The 21,262-nt window shown below is 49.7% G+C and overlaps 1 protein-coding gene across 10 annotated transcripts in view; it reads right to left on the bottom strand.

The window, feature by feature from the left end:
• Positions 1 to 21,262, bottom strand: part of foxj3 (forkhead box J3) — a 198,051-nt gene that overhangs the window by 95,075 nt on the left and 81,714 nt on the right. For all 10 annotated transcript variants that reach the window (XM_072478365.1, XM_072478366.1, XM_072478368.1 and 7 more), the window contains exon 2: positions 16,662 to 17,110. In XM_072478365.1, the coding sequence (XP_072334466.1) occupies positions 16,662 to 16,979 (318 nt within the window). In that variant the 5' untranslated portion in view covers positions 16,980 to 17,110. The remainder of the gene's footprint in view (positions 1 to 16,661; positions 17,111 to 21,262) is intronic.

Here is a 21,262-nt window from a genome sequence, read left to right as displayed (position 1 = left end):
CACAAGGACAAGAAGGAAGTTTCATACCAATGTTAATAAAGCGGTACTGTACCATATTTTTAGAAAAGGAAGTATAGGTTGAATATCCATTATCCCAAACCCTTGGGGTCGATTAGGGCGGCATGGTAGCACAGTGATTAGCACTGTTGCTTCACAGTGCCAGGGCCCCGGCTTGGGTCACTGTCTACGTGGAGTCTGCACGTTCTCCCCGTGTCTGCGTGGGTTTCCTCCGGGTGCTCCGGTTTCCTCCCACAAGTCCCTAAAGATGTGCTGTTAGGTGAATTGGACATTCTGAACTCTCCCTCAGTGTACCCGAAACAGGCGCCGGAGTGTGGCGAATTGGGGATTTTCACAGTAACTTCATTGCAGTGTTAATGTAAACCTACTTTTGACAATAATAATAAAGATTAATAAAGATTATTACTTTGGATTTCAGATAATTTTGGTTTTCAGATATCGCCTATACTTTTATTAAAATAGCCTAAACCTAGGCTAGCTATAACTAAACTTACTTATATTAAAATAGCCTAAGCCAACTATTGTCTAAAGTAAATAAAATGCCCAGAAAAGCAAGATGCATCACTGAAGAATAAATACAGAATACCTGTAATAAGTTCCCACCTGTAGCACTGTCTGCAATTTTGCTTGCAGGAAATGGTTCATAAGGTAAACAGTGCAGGCAAACAATGAGACATCCCATGCTAAAGGTCGGGATGCGGTCGGTGAGATTAGTGTCAGCTTAGGTCAGGGAATTCCTGTGCTGAAGGTCGGGTGCAGTCAGCAATGTTCATGTTGGCTTGGGTCAGGATCGATAGTTTAAAAATACAATTAAAACAAATTTATATGGCAATGGGTTCTCAACAGCTGAGTACATTTGTCTAGGATATTAAATAGTAGCACCTGCTAGAATTATTATGCAAAAATGGAGGGCAGAAAAATTGTGCAATGCCTCAAATTGCCAAAGATGCACACACGAAGAATGGCAATCTGACTGAGTGGTTAGAGGATAACTGGCATCTGTAGGCCTGTTCCTCAGCAGCAGTCAAGACCCGAAAGAAAATGGGAAGGGGTAAATAGAACTCAAACACTATTATTAAAGGCAATCACAACTCTGTGGGTGGGAGATGTTTTCAGTGTTGTGTATGGCCCTTGGTCATTAAGTCACTGGCTGAGGCAGAGACAGACATCCTGAAGTTTTCATGATTGTATTGAACCATCATGAACAGCACCCCCATTACAAGGTTTGCGCCATACACCCTCCTTGCCAGTTGCGATTGTTTTTAAAGGGGGAAACCACAATTATTTCAAAGATATGGGAGGATAACATTTTAATGCTTTTGAAATAAGAACTTTAGCTTTGAAAGAAGTGATGCCAAATGCCAATAAACCTACGGAGTTATTGCATGTATTTCTTGGCAATGCCCCACATAAGCATAACTTGCATTCCGCCAACCATTCCAATTTTCTTAATCTATAGCAAATTACTATCTATTATAAAGAAATAATTTACTTATTTAGCTCATTACCACATCCTCATAATAACATTAACACACCCAATAAATTATTCCTGAAGCGCAGTGGTTATGCCAGCCAGTTGGACATAGAGGGGTCCCACCGACAGGAAATTAATGATCAGGTAAACTGATTTGGTTGCTCTGATTGAGGGAGTAATGTTGGCCAGGACAGTTCCCAGCTATTGATTTGAACAGGCAAATATAGAGTCTTGGTTTAACATCTCACCCAAAGACAGCATCTCCAATAATATATTGCAGCCACCTAAAATGGCTGATTCCCTATTAATTTGGCCAAAACCCGATTTAAAATGGCGAACTGAAAAGGCTGATGGGAAAAGCAGCCAACAGGACACAAACGGACAACTGCAGACAGAATAGCGTATTCGGCTCTGGGGAAGTCGGCCCAGATCGATACTCAAGACTATTAGCAGCACATCAACCCAGACATCTGCAGTTTAATCGGCTATCCCCGGGAACAATTGCAACATATTAGCAATTGAATGCCGGGCCAGACCTGTCGACGCCTGCAGTGGCCGAAACAAAGACAGGTGAACGACCACCCCCCGATCGAGGAATCGTCCCGTTATTGGACATATCGAACCCAGTGATTGTACTTGTTCCCAATCACTTGGGACTCAGGGTCAAGGGCCGCCCCGAGAGGCAGGAAGCCCCTGGGCCCTATAAAGTGAGGGGCCAAGTTCAGATCTCGCTCTCTCTCCCTTCACCTGCTCGCAGCCTTCGCAAGAACCTTCAGCAAAGAACCGTAAGTTTGACTCCAGCGATCGCTACCCAATAGAGATTCCTAGCCATCGACCCGTATCAGCCTTTTTGAATCCCGCAGGCCAGATCCAATTCGATAAGCCATTCGTTTCCCTGACCTGGTGGGCCCTTCCGAAAGTTAAGTATTGGCCAGTAGTGGTAGGTTTCGATATAGATAGTAGGATTATTGTGTAAGCATTAATTGTTGTATATAATAAATGACCGTTGATTTCAATCTTACTAAGCGGTGTGCTGACTTATTAATCATAACTTGAGCTTGAACCACGTGGCGGTATCAGAAAGATACCTGGCGACTCGTGAGCATAGGTGACATAATCAGAGCTAATAAACTAAGGCTAAAATGAGCAACATAATTGGCGACTCCGCCGGGACCCGACATAGAAGTGGAAAACCACTCCGGGAGAACCCCAGAAATTTGAATAGAATCCAATCGGAAACGGAAAAAAAAACCCACAAGTGTTCAAGCGCTTCTGGTTAATGATTCACAATTCGGAAGTGTGTGTATGCATGCGTAACTAACAGGGTTATAAGGTAAAACTGATAGATTTTTGTTGCGTCAAAACTGTCGGAAGTCTGCATTTTCGGAAATTAGCGCAAGCCGTTCCCGTATCTACGACACCACCTTAGCCCCCTGTTCCAAATTTGAACGTAGCGAGCAGGTAAGAGAGGTGGCCATGCAGGCAATGCAACGCCTCATGAACCCCGAAGAATTTGCGGTCGCACCGATCAGCAGCATTAAAGTGGGACAGTGTCCCATTTGGGAAGTGGAAATTCGCAAATTTCTACAGGGCAAAGGATGGCCCGTGTGGAGCGGTTTCTGTAATAATGACGACTCAGGACCCGGATGTATAGGACATGCTTGGTGGGAGAACGAGTGAAATCCATAAGAAAAGCTTAGCGAAAGCGTGCAAGCCGATGGCAATCGTGTCCTGCATGGCACAATTGCGAGGCACAGAGGAGGTCGTCCGGAATCTCCGAAAAGAAATAGAAGGCATACATCGTATGAGTAAAATCGACGTATGCGAGATGGAAAAAGAGAACCTGGAATTGAAAAGGCAATTAGAAGCCAAGGACGAAGAGGTGGCTGACGCCAAACGGGGTCGCCAGTCTTGTCTGGCGCATTTAAGCAGTTTTCAATCCCAGTACGAGAAGGCTTATCAGGACACGCAGCGTGCCGTCCTGGTTAAGAAGAGACAGAGAAGCAGGTGGAGACGCTACAGAAGCAATGTAGTGATCTCAAGGCAGCCTTGAGAGCGCTCCACGCTGCAACCACGGAACAAAGGCAGAGTACCTTAGACCATGCGAAGTGCCGAAAGCAAATTGCTGACCTGCAAGCAATGCTTTCTGTCCAAAAGGGATTCCAAGACACCTTTGGGGAAAGTTTAGAACAGGAAGACGTCCCTGATTGGGAAGAACTGCAAGAGACAGCGCAGAGGTATGTTCGGGGAACACGTGCGCAGGGAAAGCCCCAAAGGAGGAGAGCACCCCCACCCCCCACACAGCAGGTAATACAGGCTCCCATGAACCCTGTAACAACCCACCGCACAGCCACAGCAGACAAGGTGGAAGTCTTATATTCCACCCCCCTCACAGTGACCCAATTACGGGACGCGTGTGCTAAAATCACACCGTTCCTCCCCGCTTCAGACCCACACCATTTCTTTGCCACCATCAAACACCAGGCGACCATGTACGGCCTGGATGAGAAAGAGCAGGTAAAGCTCACAGTCCTCAGTTTAGACCCATCGGTCGCAGCAGCCCTTCCCGACCCACAGAAAGTAGGAGGAGGCACCCTTGCAGAAATGCATACCGCGATCCTGGATGCGATCGGGTATAACCGGGGCGACCCCGTAGACGGTCTAAATAAGTGCAGACAGAAAAAGTCTGAACACCCCACAGCGTTCGCAGGACGCTTGTGGATTCACTTTGAAGTAGTTTTCTGAAACGTAGACCGTGCCCATTTGTCCGCAGACAATATGGCCAAATGGACCCGCACCCTTATCTCCCATGCCACGGAAGCAGGACAGAATGCCTGTAGTAATTATGACCCCTCGGAGGAGGCTCATAATGAGAAGTGGGTGGTCAAAAGATTGTCCCACGTTTGGGAACAAGCGGCTCACAGTAAACCCGCAGCTAGAACCCCTGAGGAAAAACAAGCCGCCGCAGACGTGCAGGCAGTAAGAACCACTCTTCACAACCCCGCCTGGGTAAACGAGGAAAAGAGCAGCCCCCCAGCAAAACCGCAAGAATGCTACAATTGCGGACAATTGGGACATTTTGCCAAAGAATGCAATGGCCCTAAAAAGCCACAGAGAGCCCAACAGACAGGCACTATCAATAAGAAAAAAACAGAACCCATACATAGCGTTAGCGCCCAGTCCGATCAGACAGACTTGACCGGAACGGACTGACGGTGTACAGGCTCCCCCAGCTGGGTCTACGATACCCTTTGGGATAGGTTAGGACGACCCGTAGTCGCAGCAAAGGTTAGGGGACAGCCGATCGAGCTTCTCTGGGACACAGGAGGGTCCCGCACAACCTTAAATTCCTCCACCCTTGGTAAGGACACGTGGCCCACCACAGCCACTATCACCCTCAGTAGCTTCACAGGCCACTCACAACAAGGACATATCACAACCCCTGTACCCATCCAAATCGGAACCATTAATACAAAACACCCCGTAGTGTTAGTCGGCCTGCCCCCAACAGCAGGGCACATTTTGGGGATCGACTTCATGAATTCTCATCACCTCTCTTTCGATCCAGTCAACCAGTGTGTCTGGAAGATGGCGAAATCCGCTAGAGCCCCCGCAACGCTCAATATAGGGGATTATATGAACAAAATTAGCGCAGTAGGTGAGTTTTGGTTCAACCCCACCACACTCAGCACGGACCGACAGGTTAGGGCAGTCCTGCAAAAGAACAGAGCAGCATTCGCAACCCACAAACATGACTGTGGACGGATGACCGGTTCCGTACAAATAACAGGACCGGACCCTAGACCCCAAAAGCAGTACGGATTCCCCCTAGAAGCAGAGGGAGAAATCCTTAAGGTTATAGAAAGTTTATTAGAGCAGGGCGTCCTAAGATCGGTAGCCTCAACTAATAATGCCCCGATTTGGCCAGTAAGGAAGCCCGACGGATCATGGCGCTTGACCATTGATTATTGGGAACTCAATAAAGTCACCCCCGTAGCAGCCCCCACCGTTGCAACAAGTCCCGAGACCATGCTCAAACAGGGACTCCATGCCCGATATTTCACGGTTTTGGACGTCAGTAATGGATTCTGGTCCATTCCATTGGCAAAGGCGTGCCAGTATAAATTTGCCTTCACTTTCAGAGCGCAGCAATACACGTGGACATGCCTGCCACAAGGCTTCCACAACTCCCCCTCCATTTTCCACCGACAGCTGGCAAATGGACTAGCGAAATTTTCTCGCCCCGAATGTCTGGTACAGTATGTAGACGATCTACTACTGCAGACAGATACGAAGGAAGAGCACATTGAGCTTCTGTCCGAACTCCTGGAATTACTACATTCCATTGGCTGTAAAGTAAACCCCAAAAAGGCCCAGATATTGGAAGAAAAGGTGATATATTTGGGTACTATCATCACACATGGCAAACGCGAGATCTAGCACAAAAGAATTGAATCAATCGCTAAATTGCCCCCTCCCCAAAACATTTCAGCCCTCCGGTCGTTTTTAGGACTGGTTGGCTACTGCCGAAACCACATTGACGGTTTCGCCAGCAAGGCAGTGCCCCTCTCAGAGCTCTTAAAGAAAGGAGCCCCCTGGGAGTGGCTTCCGCAGCATACGGACGCTGTGGAATCATTAAAACAGGCGCTCATAGCCGCCCCCGCACTACAAGTTCCCGACCCGCTTTCCCCTTACGCAATAGAGGTAGCGACCACAGACCGCACCCTTTCAGCCGTGCTCCTGCAGGAATGGCATGACCAGCTAAGACCCGTGGCTTATGCCTCTCGAATTTTAGATGCTGTGATTCTCAGCCTGTGAGAGACACCTGCTCGCAGTTTTCTGGGCAGTCCAGTACTTCTCATACATTACCGGACTGAACCCCATCACCATTTTGACCGAGCACACCCCCACCCAACTTTTACTAGACGGACGACTTAAGGACGGTACGGTCAGCCAAATCCGCGCTGCTAGGTGGACCCTTCTCTTACAAGGACAGGACATCACAGTCAAACGGACCAAAACACACACATACTTAGCGGACAATCTACAGTACCCCGGAACCCCCCATGAGTGTGAAATCATCTCGCCCCACCATAATACAGGCCCCTTTATCGCGAAAACACCCCCCAGAAAACTAGCCACTCCATCTCAAAGCCCCCCTCACCCGGACACGTGTGACCCCATTAGGATTTATGTGGATGGATCTTCCACAGTCCTGGATGGGCAACGCATAACAGGTTGTGGGATTTATGTGGAGGACGCGCAGGGACGCGCCCTCGAGGAAATCGCATTAAAATTACCCGGGCACTTAGGCGCGCAGGCAGCAGAGCTTGCGGCCATCACTTACATTGTAGAGCACCCAGATTCCTTCCCCAGCCCAGCAGACATATATTCAGACAGTCTATACGCGTGCAACAGCCTCACTGAATTTCTGCCCCTCTGGGAAACGAGAGGATTTGTTTCCGCAGATGGGAAACCCCTCCCCTCAGCCCCATTACTCCGCCATATTTTGGAAAAAGCCAAGAACTGGACCTTTGGCATTATAAAAGTCCGCAGCCACCATTGTTCCTCCCCCCCGGAAATGTAAAAGCCGACGCACTGGCTAAGGCAGGATCCACGCATGGGTATTTTTGGAAGCCCCCCCGAGAGTGCCCCAGTGAGTGCGCCAGTGAGTGCAGTTCAGGTCGCGCAGACTAGGATCGAAGATCTAGTAGAGGCCCAGAAGCAGGATAGCGCTCGCACTGAAATCGTGAAAGGGAAGTTTCCAGCCTCATACGAGAGGTACAGAAATACAATAACCACACATGACGGTGTGGTGCTAAAGGACACCCTTTATGTAGTTCCTGAGCAAGATAGGAACCAAATAATCTGTTTATTCCATGATGGTCATGGACACCAGGGAATCGAACCCACCGCAGCCCACCTCAAATGGCTTTGTTGGTGGCCTCCTAATCTCAAAGAGGATGTATCCCATTACATTGAGAATTGCTTCATCTGCGCTCAGAACAACCCAGATAGATATGCCAAAAAGGCACATCTCAGCCACACCCGACCCGTTAACGGCCCCTGGACTAACCTCCAGATCGATTTTATAGGTCCATTGCCCCCTTGCAGGAATGGCTATAAATATGTTCTGGTGGTCATAGACACTTTTACAAAGTGGGTGGAAGCATTTCCAGCCCGCACCAACACCGCGAAAACCACAGCCAAAATCCTAACCCACCACATTTTTACAAGATGGGGACTCCCCCGCAGCATTGAATCGGACCAAGGTTCTCACTTTACGGGACGGGTCATGCAGAACGTCCTCACGATATTTGGCATAACCCAAAAATTTCACATTGCGTACCACCCTCAATCGAGTGGTATAGTGGAGCGCATGAATCGGACCCTAAAAACCACCCTTAGAAAAATGGTCCAGCAGAACACCACCACTTGGGATTCTGTCCTCCCCTTTGCGCTGATGTTTTTGAGTAACACTGTTTCCACCTCCACAGGTTTCACCCCACACACCCTCATGACCGGACGCCCCATGAAAGGGACAGAGTGCTTGTTCGGTTTAGACCTGACCAGCCCTGAAGTTACGGCCCTCACCCATGAGAAAGCCGTTGAACAATTACTTGTAAATGTTAAAACGGCTCAGTTAGCAGCCGCTGTTAAATTGGGCATTAAAAAGAAACAGAGCAAGGCCTGTTTTGATAAGGCAGTACATGCAACGGAGTATAATATAGGACAACAAGTGATGTTGTCGGTGTATAACCCCAGCACATTTCTGTCTCCGAAATACTCGGGTCCGTACTCCATTACGGATAAAGTAAGCCCATCGGTATATAAAATCAAATACCAAAATGGTAAGACTGCGTGGTTTCACATAAACCAGCTAAAGGCTTATGGAGCACAGTCAAACCATGTCCACCACGTCATGCTTGATGCAGCAGACCAAACCCCGCCCACAGCCAACGTGACCACACCAACCCCCTCCACGTCCAGCCCAGACACGGACTCGCCCCCGACTCCACCCACAAACTTTACGCTCCGCCCCGGAACGCCCACAGACTGCAGCAGCAGAGACAGCGACTGTGACTCTGACGACAGCCACAGCACGCCTCCCTACTATCCTGGTCCCACACCCAGTGACTCAGAGTTCGACTCCAGTGACCCCTTCCTCATCACTTTCTTAAACAAACCACACCACCGAACCACACTGATGACCCCGACTTTATCCCCACTCAACTTGACGAACGCCATTGGCACCGCGACAACTCCTACAGACTCGTCCGCAACGTCGAGAGCAACCCCAACTCACACCACGCAGCCCTCTCAACATTAATTCACTCCAGAATTTGGCACCCGGGAGAAGGGGACGACCCCGAGTCAGACCCCCAGTCAGACCCCCAATCCGCCAACCCCTTTGCGACCCTGTTCGCAACAGAGAACTGAGGTGTCCACATGATGATTTAAAGGAGACACTTGGTGAAAAGTGTTGTCCTTCCTGATGGAACCTGCAGGATGTTTTACGTTGTTTGTATGTTTGTTTAAGTGTTGCTCGTCCGTCAGGAGAATTTTTCTCACACGCCCGTTCTGCCGAAACCTCTGAGGACTTGCCTCAGAGACCCACTGTGGCCAGACGCTTGTTCAGTGGTACCAACTTATCTGCAGATACCTGGTCAACAGACCAGACGGACGCAGACACGGGACTGGCCCAGAAAAGGAGATGGCTAGTCAGCGACGCCCCGAACTGGGATGATGCTGGATTTATGAAGCGCATGTTGGGGCGCATCCCAGACCTGGAGGTAGGAGGACTGATAATGGGAGGGTATTTAACACAGTGCTGGATCCAGCACTAGACCGCTCCAGATCAAGGACGGGAAAGAGGCCAGCGGCGGCCAGGGTGCTCAGGGGGTTTATGGACCAGATGGGGGGAGTGGACCCATTGAGGTCTGCAAGACCGCAGGCCAGGGAATTTTCTTCCTTCTCCCACGTGCACAAAGCATACTCCCGGATAGACTTCTTTGTGCTGGGCAGGGCGCTCATCCCGAGGGTGGAGGGGACGGAGTATTCGGCCATAGCCGTTTCGGACCATGCCCCGCACTGGGTGGAAGTGGGGCTGGGAGAGGAGAGGGACCAACGCCCACTGTGGCGGTTGGATGTGGGACTGTTGGCAGATGAGGTGGTGTGTGGTATGGTAAGGGGGTGTATTGAAAGGTACTTGGAGGCCAACGACAACGGGGAGGTGCGAGTGGGGGTGGTATGGGAGGCGTTGAAGGCGGCGATCAGGGGAGAGCTAATCTCCATCAGGGCTCATAGGGAGAAGGCAGAGGGCAGGGAAAGGGAGAGGTTAGTGGGGGAGATTTTGCGAGTGGACAGGAGATACGCAGAGGCCCCGGAGGAAAGATTACTTGGGGGAAGGCGACGGCTCCAGACGGAGTTTGACCTGTTGACCACGGGGAAGGCGGAGGCACAGTGGAGGAAGGCGCAGGGGGCGACCTACGAGTACGGGGAAAAGGCCAGTCGGATGTTGGCACACCAGCTCCGTAAGAGGGCGGCAGCGAGAGAAATAGGGGGAGTAAAAGATGGTGGGGGAGCCATGGCCCAGAGTGCAACGGAAATAAACAAGGTATTCAAGGCCTTCTATGAAGAGCTGTATAGATCCCAGCCCCCAGGGGGAGAAGAGTGGATGGGAAGATTCCTGGACCAACTGCGGTTCCCGAGGGTGGAGGAGCAAGAGGTGGCTGGTTTGGGGGCACCAATTGGGTTGGAGGAGCTGAGTAAGGGTTTGGGGAGCATGCAGGCGGGGAAGGCCCCGGGGCCGGACGGGTTCCCGGTGGAGTTCTATAGAAAGTATGCGGACCTGTTGGCCCCGCGACTAGTGAGGACCTTTAACGAGGCAAGAGAGGAGGGGTCCCTGCCCCCGACAATGTCGGAGGCGACAATTTCCTTGATTCTGAAGCGAGACAAGGACCCACTGCAATGTGGATCGTACAGGCCGATTTCGCTCCTTAATGTGGACGTTAAGCTATTGGCAAAAGTGCTGCCACGAGGATTGAGGACTGTGTCCCGGGGGTGATACATGAGGACCAGACGGGATTTGTAAAGGGCAGGCAATTAAATACGAATGTGCGGTGGCTCTTAAACGTGATAATGATGCCATCGGAGGAGGGAGAGGCGGAGATAGTGGCAGCCATGGACGCGGAAAAGGCCTTTGACCGAGTAGAGTGGGAGTACCTCTGGGAGGTGTTGCGTAGGTTTGGGTTCGGGGGAGGGTTTATTAGCTGGGTTAAGCTCCTTTACAGCGCCCCGGTGGCAAGTGTGGTGACGAACCAGCGGAGGTCGGAGTACTTTCGGCTGTACCGAGGAACGAGGCAGGGGTGTCCCCTGTCCCCCCTGTTGTTTGCATTGGCGATCAAACCCTTGGCCATATCACTGAGGGAGTCGAATAAATAGAGGGTGGTGGTCCGCGGGGGAGAAGAGCATCGGGTGTCTCGATACGCGAACGACCTGCTGCTGTACGTGGCGGACGCAATGGAGGGGATGGTGGAGGTCATGCAGACTTTGAGGGAGTTCTCGGGCTATAAGCTCAATGTAGGGAAGAGCGAGCTTTTTGTACTACAGGCAGGGGACCAAGAAAGAGGGATAGGGGACCTACCGCTGAGGAGGGCGGAGGGGAGTTTTCGGTATCTAGGGATCCAGATAGCCAGGAGCTGGGGGGCCCTACACAAATTGAATCGGACGAGGTTGGTGGACCAAATGGAGGTGGACGTCAAAAGATGGGACATGTTGCCGCTCTCGTTGGCGGGTAGAGTGCAGTCGGTCAAAATGGTGGTCCTTCCGAGGTTTTTGTTTGTGTTCCAGTGCCTCCCCATCGTGATCATCAAGGGCTTTTTCAAGAGAGTAGGTAGGAGTATTATGGGTTTTGTGTGGGCGAACAAAACCCCGAGGGTAAGGAGAGGGTTCCTGGAATGCAGTAGGGACCAAGGAGGGCTGGCGCTGCCAAACCTAGGGAGCTACTACTGGGCAGCAAACGTGGCGATGATCCGTAAGTGGGTTATGGAGGGAGAGGGGGGCGGCATGGAAGAGGATGGAGATGGCGTCCTGCAAAGGAACGGGCTTGGGGGCGCTGGTGACGGCACCGTTGCCGCTCTTGCCATCAAAGTACACCACGAGCCCGGTGGTGGCGGCAACGTTAAGGATCTGGGGCCAGTGGAGACGGCATAGGGGTGCAGTGGGAGCCTCGGTGTGGTCCCCGATCAGGGGTAACCACCGGTTTGTCCCGGGGGAGATGGACGGGGGGTTCCAGGACTGGCACCGGGCGGGGATTAGAAGAATGGGGGACCTGTTCATTGACGGGACATTTGCGAGCCTAGGGGCACTGGAGGAGAAGTTTGAGTTACCCCCGGGAAATGCATTTAGATATATGCAGGTGAGGGCTTTTGTGAGGCGACAGGTCAGGGAATTCCCGCTGCTCCCGACACAGGAAATTCAAGACAGGGTGATCTCGGGTGTATAGGTCGGGGAGGGCAAGGTTTCGGCAATACACCAAGAGATGAAAGAAGAGGGGGAAGCGCTAGCAGAAGAGTTGAAGGGTAAATGGGAGGAGGAGCTGGGGGAGGAGATCGAGGAAGGTTTGTGGGCTGATGCCCTGGGTAGGGTCAATTCCTCCTCCTCATGTGCCAGGCTCAGCCTGATACATTTTAAGGTGGTTCACAGAGCACACTTGACGTGGGCGAGGTTGAGTAGGTTCTTTGGGGTAGAGGACAGATGTGGAAGGTGTTCAGGGAGTCCGGCAAACCATGTCCATATGTTTTGGTCATGCCCGGCACTGGAGGGGTTCTGGAGAGGAGTGGCGGGAGCAATATCTCAGGTGGTGAAAGTCCGGGTCAAGCCAAGCTGGGGGGCTAGCAATATTTGGAGTAGTGGACGAGCCGGGAGTGTAGGAGGCGAAAGAGGCCGGCATTCTGGCCTTTGCGTCCTTGGTAGCCCGGCGAAGGATCTTGCTAATGTGGAAGGAGGCGAAGTCCCCTAGCGTGGAGGCCTGGACAAACTACATGGCTGGGTTCATAAAGTTGGAAAGGATTAAGTTTGCCTTAAGGGGGTCTGCGCAGGGGTTCTACAGGCGGTGGCAACCGTTCTTAGACTACCTCGCGGAGCATTAGAGGAAGGTCGGTCAGCAGCAGCAGCAACCCTGGGGGGGGGGGGGGGGAGACGAGACGAGAGATTGCCTGAGGGGACGGACGAGCGGACGATAACATGGAGGGTGGGGGAAACTGGCACGAACGGGCGAGAGCCAGTGTATAAAGCTCTGTAAATATATCATCTTACCATGTATATATCTTGCTTAGGGCGATTTTGTGTTATTTTGTTACGGGGGGGGGGGGGGGGGGGGCGCTTATTGTTTGTAAGGGGAAAAAATTGTTTTGTTTTGTTAAAAACCTTTAATAAATATATATATATTTTTTTAAAACAGACCAGACGCTTGTTCAGAGGAACTAGCTTTTCTGCTGATACTTGTTCGGGTATCAGACGCCCGATCGTAACTGCTCTTCTGATTTGACGGGAGAATCAAAGCAGCAACCCCACCATGATGACTACATTTTTGCCCGTTCTTGTCGGTTGCTCAGGCAGTAGAGAAACGGCGTGAGACCCGCCCTGCCTGGGGACCCCCCCGTTGGTCAAAAACGCTCGGGTAGGGGAGATACGGTATTGGTAGCCGTCCTACCAGAGGATTCCATCCAAATCTTACCCGTCGCGGCCCATACGCACCTCATTCGACCTTTTCCTTTCAAAAACAGTTTTATTTATTTAGGCAACCTTTGGGTTGCTGCCAAATGCTATTTACATCCTAGAACATTTGGATGATAAATCAGCACTGATCCACCATTGGGAAGTGTGCCGTGTCCTAACATTTGTTTGAAAAAAAAAAAAAATGAGGGAGTCACATAGAGTGACCAATTATAAGGGAACAATTGGCCCCGCAGGACAGACACACTAACATACCGGATATTATACCAAGGTAGTTACAGATACTATGCTTGTTTTACAGAACTCCAGAAGCTCCAGGACCGGAGAAAACAGAGAACACAAAGAAAGAAAAAGAAAGAGGACAGCCATGAGGACTTCTTTCATCGTGATCAAGATTTTTATACTGGACATTTGGTTGCGCGGGAACGCGGACCCCATTACTTCAAACCCCCCTGCCGTTAATGTTTCACTGCCTCCCAGTACCGAGGGCCCAGTCACCAGCCACGCTGCATTATCCTGGTGTGCCAAGTTCATAACTTGGTATTCCCTGTCGTACGTTATTGAAGCACTATTAGCGTTGGCCATACTCTGCTGTGCAGTACAGACTATGCGCCTCCGCAAGTGGAGAAGGAGAGCGTACCGCGCTCGAACCCCGGTATATCGGATCCAATCCCCTATGTTCGGGTATGACCAGACCCCAGACCCCCGCGACCTATAATACAAAAATAAAGAACAAGCACTTGCGTTTTCCTGTAAATAAAAAGATGTACAAAACTTTCATGGAAAAAATGTATGATCCTGAGCTTGACTGCCAAGCCAGGAAAGAATATATGGAATGTTATGATTGTTGTATGTTTTAGAGAGACAGGATGATGCAATGCTTGATGAGTGTATTTAGGTAAAATTAGAGGTTCCAAGTTTTTATTTTGTAGATACATGCCCCTGCCTGACATAGCGCCCTCAAGAATTGTTGAGGTAAATTTTTGTGCATAGCTAGGGTCAGAGTAGTGGCCATGTAGGAGGTGCTACACCCCCCCCCCCCCCCCGGTCAGGGAACGGAAAGGACAAAATTTATGTGATCCTTCACGCTTCGCGTTAGGATCACAAGGAGGGTCTGTAGCCACCTAAAATGGCTGATTCCCTATTAATTTGGCCAAAACCCGATTTAAAATGGCTAACCGAAAAGGCTGATGGTAAAAGCAGCCAACAGGACACAAACGGACAGCTGCAGACAGAATAGCGTATTCGGCTCTGGGGAAGTCGGCCCAGATCAATACTCAAGGCTATTAGCAGCACATCAACCCAGACATCTGCAGTTTAATCGGCTATCCCCGGGAACAATTGCAACATATTAGCAATTGAATGCCGGGCCAGACCTGTCGGCGCCTGCAGTGGCCGAAACAAAGACAGGTGAACGACCACCCCCCGATCGAGGAATCGCCCCGTTATTGGACATATCGAACCCAGTGATTGGGAACAAGTCCAATCACTTGGGACTCAGGGACAAGGGCCGCCCCGCGAGGCGGGAAGCCCCTGGGCCCTATAAAGTGAGGGGCCAAGTTCAGATCTCGCTCTCTCTCCCTTCTTCACCTGCTCGCAGCCTTCGCAAGAACATTCAGCAAAGAACCGTAAGTTTGACTCCAGCGATCGCTACCCGATAGAGATTCCTAGCCATCAACCCGTATCAGCCTTTTTGAATCCCGCAGGCCAGATCCAATTCGATAAGCCATTTGTTTCCCTGACCTGGTGGACCCTTCCGAAAGTTAAGTATTGGCCAGTAGTGGTAGGTTTCGATATAGATAGTAGGATTATTGTGTAAGCATTAATTGTTGTATATAATAAATGACCGTTGATTTCAATCTTACTAAGCGGTGTGCTGACTTATTAATCATAACTTGAGCTTGAACCACGTGGCGGTATCAGAAAGATACCTGGCGACTCGTGAGCATAGGTGACATAATCAGAGCTAATAAACTAAGGCTGAAAAGAGCAACAATATCCTTGAAGGATAACTTACATGCTCAAGTTCTGGAATCAAATTTAACACATAACAATCACACTTAAGAGGCAAGCTGAGTCAACAGGTTCTGGTTTGACATCATTTATTCCATCTCATGAACCTGACGAAGAAAGACAACCGTCACTTGAGTTGCTCTTTCCAAGTGGCAATCATCAAACTTAATTTTATTCAATAAAACCCCTCTCCAACAACTCTCTTGACGATAATTGTGCTGGAGTATAATTCCATAGATACCATTAGCTATTCCTGTACCTGATCAAAGTGACTAATCTCAGTGCAGATCTGGAAAGTCAGCATGCTGTTCTTCCAGAAGGGTCCTCGGCACCGTGAGGCAGCAGTGCAAACCACATGCATACTTTTTAGAATTAATTTTACTCTTCTCTTGAAATGTCATGGGTTACAAATGGGCAAAACCACACCATTTCCTATTTCCTCACGATAACTTCACAACTGTACAATTTTACTTTGACCCAAAGCTAAACTCAAATTAACTAACCACTTGATGGCTCCCCGATCAGTACTAACATTAAACTCCTTGCTCCATCCCTCGGCATAATTAGCAGGAGGTCTCCATCTGCCAACCCAACCACTGACAGTATGACTGCCACTCTCCCCTCAATGCCCACTACCACCCCAACCCCCCAGTCAATTTCATGTTCAAGACCCATTCCAGAATCTTAAATGCAATGATGGTTGTGCAGCATGGTGGCGCAGTGGTTAGCACTGCTGCTTCACGGCACTGAGGTCCCAGGTTTGATCCTGGCCCTGGGTTACTGTCCATCTGGAGTTTGCACATTCTCATGTTTGCGTGGGTTTCGCCTCCACAGCCCAAAGATGTGCAGGGTAGGTGGATTGGCCACGCTAAATTGCCCCTTAATTGGACAAAATCAATTGGGTACTCTAAATTTTTTTTAAATGCAAGAATAGTTGACAACTCCTATAATACCACGGGAGTGATACACTGTCAGACAAGCTGAGATTCGGTTGAAATGTTAGTCAAAGCACATGTGTCCTCTTCAAGTGGAAGAGTTCAAAGGAATGTCCTCCGCCATTCCTGACCAACATGTATCTCAATCAAACCACTAAACACATTAGCTTATTTATTTTATTACTTTTGTGGGATCCTGTGCACAAATTAGGTGTCATGTCTATGTTACATCACTGATTACACTTAAATATACTTCATTGGCTGTGGAAGGCACTCAAGAATTAACATACAACCTTTTACATCAAGTATTCTTTTTCTCCAGCCCCGTGCTATGCCAAGTGTTACAGCACACAATGGCTTTTCCCTGTCGGACATCAGGGGAGCTGTGAGTGGCATCTCTTAACCTTGTTCAGCTAAAAGTATAAATTGCAGGCGCTTTCGCTACAGTACCTAGCCATGTAATTTTCTTCCCAGTAACTTACCTTCCAGCCACTGCCAGCTTCTCTGTAGTATGGGAAGTTGTCACAGATCCATTGGTAGATCTCACTCAGCGTCATCTTCTTTTTCGGGGAGCTATTGATAGCAAAAGTGATGAGACTGGCGTAACTATATGGCGGTTTCCCGTCTTTGTTCTGTGCATCCTGGTCCAGGGTAGTGTTTGGGTCCAGAAGTGGAGTTTTCTTTGCAACCCCACCGCCAGCCACATTCTGGGCAGCATCCGCTTTTTGAATGGCGGCCCTCATCGTCAGCTGTGGCAACCAATCCATGGACGTCAGGCTACTCTCCAGTTCTGACGTCATTGCGCTGAATCACTTCTTCAACAGATAGTGTTTGTAATCCACACAATAAATGTTTCACTCCCAAAAGAGAAGCCACACTGCAGACAATTCCAAGACTCAGAATTCACTTGATTGGAGAAAGCAGGCTTATTCTAAAAAGAAAGAGAAAGTTACAATTCAGTTCGGAAAATGTGTTAGAGAATAATTCACTTCAACAAACAAATGCAACATTTTATTAAATCCCTCAAGTGACTGCAAAACATTTTACTAATCTCCCCACTGTAAATAAATCACTTTGGTTATAGAGTTGCAGAATCTAGATAACTTGTTAACGGTTTAGTGTTTCTACTGGGTTTAGCATAGTAACACCATACACTACAGAGGAACATAATTAGAATTTGAACATGTCATTTGCACAATATATTTAATTAGAATCATAGAATCTCCACAGTGCAGGAGGCCGCCATTTGCCCATCGAGTCTGCACCGACCGTCAGAAAGAGTACCCTACCTAGGCCCACGCCCTGACCCCATCCCCATAACCTAGTAACCCCACCTAATCGTTTTGGACACTAAGAGTCAATTTAGCATGGCCAATCCACCTAACCCGCACATCTTTGGACTGTGGGAGAAAACTGGAGCACCCGGAGGAAACCCACACAGACACGGGGAGAAAGTACAGACTCCACACAGACAGTCATCCCAGGCCGAAGTTGAACCCGGGTCCCTGGCACTGTGAGGCAGCAGTGCTAACCACTGTGCCACCGTGCTGGACACACAACATTTTCCATACCAGTAACAGACTAATAGTACTTCAGCAGAGTTGCACATGAGGCTCAAAATGTCCTTTCCAAACACAAGCTGGAGGGAACAAAATCTAACATTGTAAAACTAGGCATTTTCTTCACAGGCTATCTAGCCATTCAATTTATTTTGAGTTTTTGCCTTGTCTGATGTGCCTTGTTCCACTATAACCACACAAGTTCTATGCATTATTGGTCAGGCTGGTTTTCTGTGAAACAATCTTCTTGATCCCACAGCTGATGTGGACATTTTACCTTCTGCAACTGATGCAAAAACGATCAGAGTCAGATATGGAACATCAAACTATAATTGGTTGTCGAGATAAAGAGAAGACTGACTAGAAAGGGATTTGCAAATGGGAACAGGAACTTTGAATTCATTTGTTTTTAATGTATTTTATTACAAACATGTATCAAGACAGGTTACAGTGAATAAACACCTGGGAAACATACTTCCCAACAATTAACCGTATAGTCTGTACAGATTTTTTCCCTTTTTCACCCCCCCCCCCCGCTTCCCCCGCGACAAACAGTCCCTCCAGCACAGTCATAAATATCCCCCACCTTTCATCAACCCCCTCCCCCCCCCCCCTGAAGAGCCCCTAACTCATACTTTATCTTCTCTAATCGCAGGAAGTCGAACAGGTCACCCAACCAAATTGCTACCCCTGGTGACGATGCCGACCGCCACTCCAGCAAAATTTGCCGCCATGCAATCAGAGAAGCGAAGGCCAAGGCATCGGCCGTCCTCCTCTCCATGAGCTCTGGCTTCTCAGAAACCACAAATATCGCCACCAAAGGATCCAGGTCCACCTCCTCCTCCACTATCCTGGCTAAGACCGCGAACATTCCTGCCCAGAATCTTCCTAATTTTTCACAACCCCAAAACATGTTCGCATAATTCGCTGGCCCCCGCCCACAACCCTCACACTCATCTGCTAGCCACTGAAAGAATTCACTCATCCTCGCCCGAGTCATATGCACCATAGGCTCAATCTTGCACAAGAGGAGGTGCCGTTTACCCTACGCAATGCCTTACTCCATACTCCCCAATTGATATCCCCTCCCAACTCTGCTTCCCATTTCTCTTTGATCTTCACCACCCGCTCACCTCTGTTTCCCCCAGCCACTTGTATATAACCCCAATTCTTCCCTCCCCTTCCACATCCGGAAGCAGCAGTCGCTCCAGCAGGGTGTATCCTGGCAACCTAGGTAACCCCCTCCAGGCCTTTCGCGCAATGTCCCGAGCCTGCAGATACTGAACTCACTCACTCCCCCTCGGCAGCTCTACCCTCTCCCTTAGCTCCTCCAGACTAGTGAACCCTTCCTCCAAATGCAGATCCCTCACTTGACCAGCCCCACTTCTCTCCACCTCCTGTATATACTATCCACCCCCCACCCCCCAAAACCCGGCTCAAACCCATTATTCTCGCACAGCGGCGTTAGCACCGACATCACTTCCACCCTAAAATGCCTCCTCAACTGATTCCATATCTTCACTGTGGACTGCACCACCGGGTTCCTTGAATACCTACTCGAGCCATTGGCAATGCTGCCGTCACCATAGCCCTCCTCCATCCTAACCCACTCTACCCCTTCTCCTTCCCACCTCCCCCGCACCTTGTCCACATTCGCCGCCATAATAATGAAGCAAGTTCAGCAACGCCAACCCTCCCCAGCCGCCTCTGCCTCAGTAGCAGAGTCCTCCCCACCCTCGGCACTCTCCCCGTCCATACAAGGTCCGAAATGATCGTGTGCACCTTCCAAAAAAAGGCCTTTGGTATAAAGATCAGGAGAGCTTGAAAGATAAACAAGAACCTCGGCAGAATATTCATTTTCACCACTTGGACCCTCCCCACCAGCGTTAAGTGCAGTGTATCCCACCTCTTAAGATCCTCCCTAGCCTCCTCCACCAGCTTCGTTAAATTCCACTTAATGGAGCCCCATTCATTCCCTCGCTACCCGAATCCCAAAATACCTAAACCTATCCTTCACTACCGTAAATGGCATCCCCCCTAAATTAGCCCGCTGTGCCAGCTCATTCACCAGGAATACCTCGCTTTTCCCTACATTCAGCTTGTACCCCGAGAACCCTCCAAACCTCCCCAGCAGGTCCATAATCCTTCCCATACTCTCCAACGGATCCGAAGCATACAGCAAGAGGTCATCGGCAGAGAGCGACACCCGATGCTGCCTCTGTCCCCTCATAATCCCTCGCCACTGTGCCGACCCCCTGATTGCCATCGCCAATGGCTCTATGGCCAGCGCAAACAGCAGCGGTGACAGCGGGCACCCCTGCTTCAAACCTCGTGTAAGTCAAAGCTTTCTGAGCTCATATCATTCGTCCTCACCCTTGGTACCACACACAACAACCATACCCATGCCCAATCCCAAGCCGTCCCTAAACCTTGAACAAGTACCGCCAATCCACCCAATCAAATGCCTCCTCCGCATCCATGGACACCACCACCACCTCCGGTACCAGAGCCCCCGATGGATTCATCACCACATTCAACAGCCGTCTTATATTACTAGGAACTTTGAATTCAATGCTTTGGGAGATAGAATACGATCAGAGTTGGTATGGAATGATAGAAACTGAATTTCTATCATTCTATCAGGTAACAGTACAAAGTCTTACAACACCAGGTTAAAGTCCAACAGGTTTGTTTCGATGTCACTAGCTTTCGGAGCGCTGCTCCTTCCTCAGGTGAATGAAGAGGTCTGTTCCAGAAACACCTATATAGACAAATTCAAAAGATGCCAAACAATGCTAGGAATGTGAGCATTAGCAGGTGATTAAATCTTTACAGATCCAGAGATGGGGTAACCCCAGGTTAAAGAGGTGTGAATTGCATCAAGCCAGGGCAGTTGGTAGGATTTCGCAGGCCAGATGGTGGGGGATGAATGTAATGCGACATGAATCCCAGGTCCCGGTTGAGGCCGCACTCATGTGTGCGGAACTTGGCTATAAGTTTCTGCTCGGCGATTCTGCGTTGTCGCGGGTCCTGAAGGCCGCCTTGGAGAACGCTTACCCGGAGATCAGAGGCTGAATGCCCTTGACTGCTGAAGTGTTCCCCGACTGGAAGGGAACATTCCTGCCTGGTGATTGTTGCGCGATGTCCGTTCATTCGTTGTCGCAGCGTCTGCATGGTCTCGCCCATGTACCACGCTTCGGGACATCCTTTCCTGCAGCGTATGAGGTAGACAACGTTGGCCGAGTCGCACGAGTATGTACCGCGTACCTGGTGGGTGGTGTTCTCACGTGTAATAATGGTATCCATGTCGATGATCTGGCACGTCTTGCAGAGATTGCCATGACAGGGTTGTGTGGTATCGTGGTCACTGTTCTGAAGACTGGGTAGTTTGCTGCAAACAATGGTCCGTTTGTGGTTTCGCGGCTGTTTGAATGCAAGTAGTGGGGGTGTGGGGATGACCTTGGCAAGATGTTCATGTCGCATTACATTCATCCCCCACCATCTGGCCTGCGAAATCCTACCAA

This window comes from Scyliorhinus torazame, chromosome 16 (assembly GCF_047496885.1).
Source record: "Scyliorhinus torazame isolate Kashiwa2021f chromosome 16, sScyTor2.1, whole genome shotgun sequence".
Classification (NCBI taxonomy): Eukaryota; Metazoa; Chordata; class Chondrichthyes; order Carcharhiniformes; family Scyliorhinidae; genus Scyliorhinus; species Scyliorhinus torazame.
The sequence above is the reverse complement of the archived record's forward strand: the minus strand, read 5'-3'. Positions and strand labels throughout refer to the sequence as shown.